General features: G+C 37.6%; 1 protein-coding gene across 2 annotated transcripts in view; it reads right to left on the bottom strand.

Moving 5' to 3' along the window:
* LOC136832583 (lachesin-like) overlaps positions 1 to 5,000 on the bottom strand; it is a 578,121-nt gene that overhangs the window by 29,898 nt on the left and 543,223 nt on the right. For both annotated transcript variants that reach the window (XM_067093660.1, XM_067093659.1), the window contains exon 6: positions 4,812 to 4,940. In XM_067093660.1, coding sequence (XP_066949761.1) covers positions 4,812 to 4,940 — 129 coding nt within the window. The remainder of the gene's footprint in view (positions 1 to 4,811; positions 4,941 to 5,000) is intronic.

The raw sequence follows: 5,000 nt of genomic DNA, 5'->3' as shown, positions 1-5,000 counted from the left end.
CAAATCCTACCATAGGGGAGTAGTGGTCTGGTCGACCACACCACGATTTTGCTCTATTAGGCTATTTCTGTCAGGTCTCTCATTTAGAAATATCCAAGATTTCTTTTGTAGAGCTCCCTACGTCTTTGGCAACACCATTAATGCTTTGCTTTACAGGTTTTAACTATGCCCCATTTTAGATGTACAATGTTTCTCATTAGAAGCATTAATATTTTCCTCTACCATTAGTACTACTCAGTTTGACAGCTTATCCACTGTGCTCTAACAAATAAATAACAAACAAATAAGTATTCATAAGCTAATAGAAGAGTTTGAAAATGTTTGCAAAGCAAGAAAGCTGAGAGTAAATGTGAGCAAGAATAAATTTATGAGAGTGAAAGGAAACTAGGAAGACTGATCAATGGATGGTGAGGTTGGGAAGAGTCTTGCAGTGGCTACGGAAGCCGTGGTTGGAACATACGACAGGAACGTTGAACCAACTCCTACTTTATAGAAGTAAAGCATGAATGGCGGACGGAGATTATTAGCATAAAATTACGTCGTGGAAGACGTAGTGAAATGGTGAGCACTGAAAGGGTTAATGTAGGAGAGAAAGACGAACCAGAGTATTATAAGAGCACATGGTCAGCTGGAGAAAATTGAAGATGGTAGGCTGGCAGAGTGCGTATCAATCATGTTAGGAGGAAAGGGAAGAGTAAATCCTAGACAGCTCTGAATCGTGAATTAGAGGAAGTACTGGAAAGATAGTCCTAAATAAGCAGGAGATATGAGAGTTAGTGATAGATAAAGGTAAATGCCACAATGTGTGTGTGTATGTGAGTGTGCTGGGTTTTACGAACTGCTATATATATATAGCCTATCAGCATAAATATGCCAATGCAGCGTTAATGAAAATTATATAAATATATATATATATATATATATATATATATATATATATATATATATATATATATATATATATATATATATATATATTATATATATAAATATATATAAATATATACACGCATACATACATATATAAAACGACATTTGTAGCTTCATGATTATTTATATATATATATATATATATATATATATATATATATATATATATATATATATATATATATATATTTATTTATATATAATCTCTCTCGAGGTACAAGGTGGCTGTAGAGAGTATGAAAATAATTATCTTAGCCATAATCTTAATTTAACTGCTAAATTACGCATTAATGCCTGTGAGGAAAAATCCTACATTAAACACTCCATAACACTACCTGGAAGGCTCACCAGCAGTGCGTCGATCCCCCGCACACTCTCGCTTCTGAGATCCCACAAGGTGCCTATGACCAGGAAGTTGACGACACCAAACCGAAGCAAATACAAACAAATTCAGTCGACGGAAGAATCGAGAGACGAGGCTTAAAACCCGGAGAGAGAGAGAGAGAGAGAGAGAGAGAGAGAGAGAGAGAGAGAGAGAGAGAGAGAGTTCCCGATGGGAAGAAGCTAATGGAGAGCAATCGATGGAAAAGAAGATACTGAAGGGAGGTATTTGTGTGGTGGGATGAAGGGAGGGTGGGGATGGGTATGGGTAGGAGGAGGAGGGGAGTAGGGAGGGGTGGAAAAGGAAAGGGAGTATAGTCTTCGGGTAATTGAGAGGAGGGGAGGAGAGTGGGGAGGGGGAGGGGGGGATTTGGTCTGGAATAGGGGGAGAGTTGGGGTTGGCGGTTAAGGGATTTTCTCCAATTACGGTGATGGTTCGCTGTGTCGAGAATTATCGTCCATAAAGTTATAGCATATCACCGTGGCTGCACTATATACTGCCGGGAGAGAGAGAGAGAGAGAGAGAGAGAGAGAGAGAGAGAGATAAAGGGAGAGAGAGAGAGAGAGAGTGAGAGGAGAGAAGTAAAGAAGGCGCGTTGATAGATCCCTCCCGGTGACAACATTGCTTACGGTATTACACTTCCTTTAAGGAGGTCTCGAGAAGACAATGATCAAGATTTTCTCGCTTTTTTTTTCCTTCACTTGTTTTTCCCTGTCGCCTTCTTGATTAATTTTTCACCATGCTACGACGTTTTTCCAATATATTCTGAAACTAAGCCTTTTCCACATTGCTAATACCATTTCCAAATTGGTCACTTGTGAAACTATTTTATTTTTTCACGTTGCAGATTCAATTCTAAGAAACCAAGAAATGGAAAGTAAGTTACAACAGATTAAATTCTAAGAAACCAAGAAATAGAAAGTAAGTTAAGGAGTATTTTCAGAAAATGCTCTGGAAAAGGGAAGTTGAACATTTGTCCTCATTGCTCTTGTTTAGGCAATTTGTATTTATTCTTCTTTGGTCCAACTTTTAATGGTCAAAAATATATTTTACGAATCTCATTTAAGTCGTCTAATCGATTTCTCTTGTCCATATCCTTTCTTTTATTAATATTCTTCGGCACTGAACTTCTTATACCCAATATTTTCTTTTGCTGACAATTTATTTTTGCTTTTTTTGGGAGGGTTGTCTTTTTTTTTTTTTTTTACTGCAGTTTAGTTGAAAGGAAGGTAAACATTTCTGTGCAGAATCAGTAATGAATGAAACCGTGCAACCATTTACTGTAACGTGGAAATGATTAATTACCCGTTCAAGATTCCAGCCCAAACTACTGTCGGACATAGACCAAATAAACAATATTTTAAATGAAGACCCAGGAAACATAATTACGGATATGAAGTCAATGACCCACTTCTTCTTTCTCTTTCTCTGCATCTTTTCCCACTTCCATGTGGGGGTCGACGTTTCTGACAGCTTTCCTCCTCCACCTGGCTCGGTCAAACACATCGTCCTCTGACATTATTGTTTGCCCCTCAGATCTTCTCTAACTACATCCATCCACCTTCGCTTCTTAGGTCTTCCTCTTGCTCTCCCACCAGGCACCTCCTTCTGCATCACTCTCCTCCTCCATATGTCTCATCCATTCTCATCACATGGCCATACCACTGCGGTCTTCTTTCCTGGACCTTCTTTGATAGTTCTACGACTTTAGTAGTTCCTCTTATTCTTTTATTTTTGATCCTGTCCATTTTTGTTGCTCCACACATCCACCTGAGCATTTTCATCTCTACTACATCCAATTTCTTCTCTTGCACTCTCTTTACCGGCCATGTTTCTGCTCCATACATCAAAGCTGGTCTCACTACTGTCATATACATTCTTCCTTTAACCTTTATCTTGATTCTGCGGTCGCACAAGACACCTGAAGTCGATGACCTACTTATTCAAGAAATATCAAGTCGATAAAATAGACCAATGCAAAAGTCTTGTCTTTATTCAAACCAGGAAATATCAAAGCCTGGAGTTTGCGAAAATGAAACAAGCAATCTATTGTGAGTCCCGTAACAGCTGACAGTTCTAAATAATGTTTTCAATAGATGGTCACTTTATAAAACCCGTAATGTTCTTGTCATTCAATTACCACATTTGGAAAACTAAGAATCTTGAATCGATAATAAATCTGTTGACCTAAACTAGTAAAAAGAAGTAGGTATCACTAATTAAGTTCAGGACAACCTCTTCCAAAGACAATGGTGGGTCAGTATAACAAAGAATTCAGTTCGTGCTCACTTTATGAACAAAGGTTCTTGTAGGCGGAAATGGGACGTTAATAATAAAACATCATCTCACAAACGCTTGCTGATATATATATATATATATATATATATATATATATATATATATATATATATAAATATACAGTATATTTTCAAACTAAGAAATCTTAGTGAATCTGTTGACCTAAACAGTAAAATAGGTATACAGCGTTAGTTGACAATGGTGGGTCGCAGGCAGGCGGCTTACTCTTCATCTCAAAGTATATGTTACTGATGGAGTGCAAATTGTTAATGATACAAATTGTGGCATATTATCCCAGGCTCCGTAGGCAGGGCATTGCGGCCACTGCACCTCACGTGGTGGTGCACTGTAGGCATTATGAAAGGGTGTTTGCAGAATCCCTTTCACTCCTAGCTGCATCCACTTTTTAGCCTTTTATTTCACCTCCATTCCTTTCTTCTGTCTGGCTGTCCAACCTCTTTAACTGTTACTTCTCAGGGTCAAATATGGATTTTCTCTCAGTTCCGCATTTATACCTTTGTGCTATATCTCCTTTATTTTCTGGATCTTTTTATCCTGCTGTTCAACCACTCTAACTCCCAGTGATTAGCGTGACAAACCTAAATTTCTTAAAAATCGTAATATCCTATGAAATGTTAGAGTGCGTGTAAATTCTAGGTACAGTAAGGGGGTTTGACACGATGCTGATGAGACCCCTGTGTGGATATATGAAATCGCTAATGATGTGAAAGCTTTCAGAAGGCGACCCAAAATAGTTGTCTATCTACCAGTTACTTCATTCATTGCTTAGGTCAATTGAATTTAACAGAATTGGCCTAAAGTATTCCGGCCTGCTCGGGGATCCAACTTGGTTCTTTCGCTGGTGAAGCGAACGTTATAATTTTGTGTGTGTGCGTGTATGCATATATCCACGCACTTACATACACGAAACGTTCACAGTCGCACATACATATGTAAAGAGTTAATAAGTACATACACATATATATAAATATGTATATAATATATACATACATACATACATATATATATATATATATATATATACAGTATATATATATATATATATATATATATATATATATATATACATATACTATATATACACACACACGCTTTCGCGTTTATGAGATATCCACATCCTTGTACAGTCATGAACATAAGTAAAACACTATCAGTAAAGAAAACGGGAATCGACACTTACAATCGACGCTGACTTGTATTCTTTTACTGACTATGGGAGGAACGCCGTTGCGAGCGATGCACAGGTACGCAGCCATGTCCATCCGACTTATCTTGTTCAGAGGCAAGTGAGCGCCATTGTATTCTCTCACTGCAAAACAAAAGAGAGAGGTTATTTATAAGAAAAGCAGTTCGTGATTTAATACGTAAT

The sequence above is a fragment of the Macrobrachium rosenbergii genome, chromosome 50, assembly GCF_040412425.1.
Source record: "Macrobrachium rosenbergii isolate ZJJX-2024 chromosome 50, ASM4041242v1, whole genome shotgun sequence".
NCBI lineage: Eukaryota > Metazoa > Arthropoda > Malacostraca > Decapoda > Palaemonidae > Macrobrachium > Macrobrachium rosenbergii.
The sequence above is the reverse complement of the archived record's forward strand: the minus strand, read 5'-3'. Positions and strand labels throughout refer to the sequence as shown.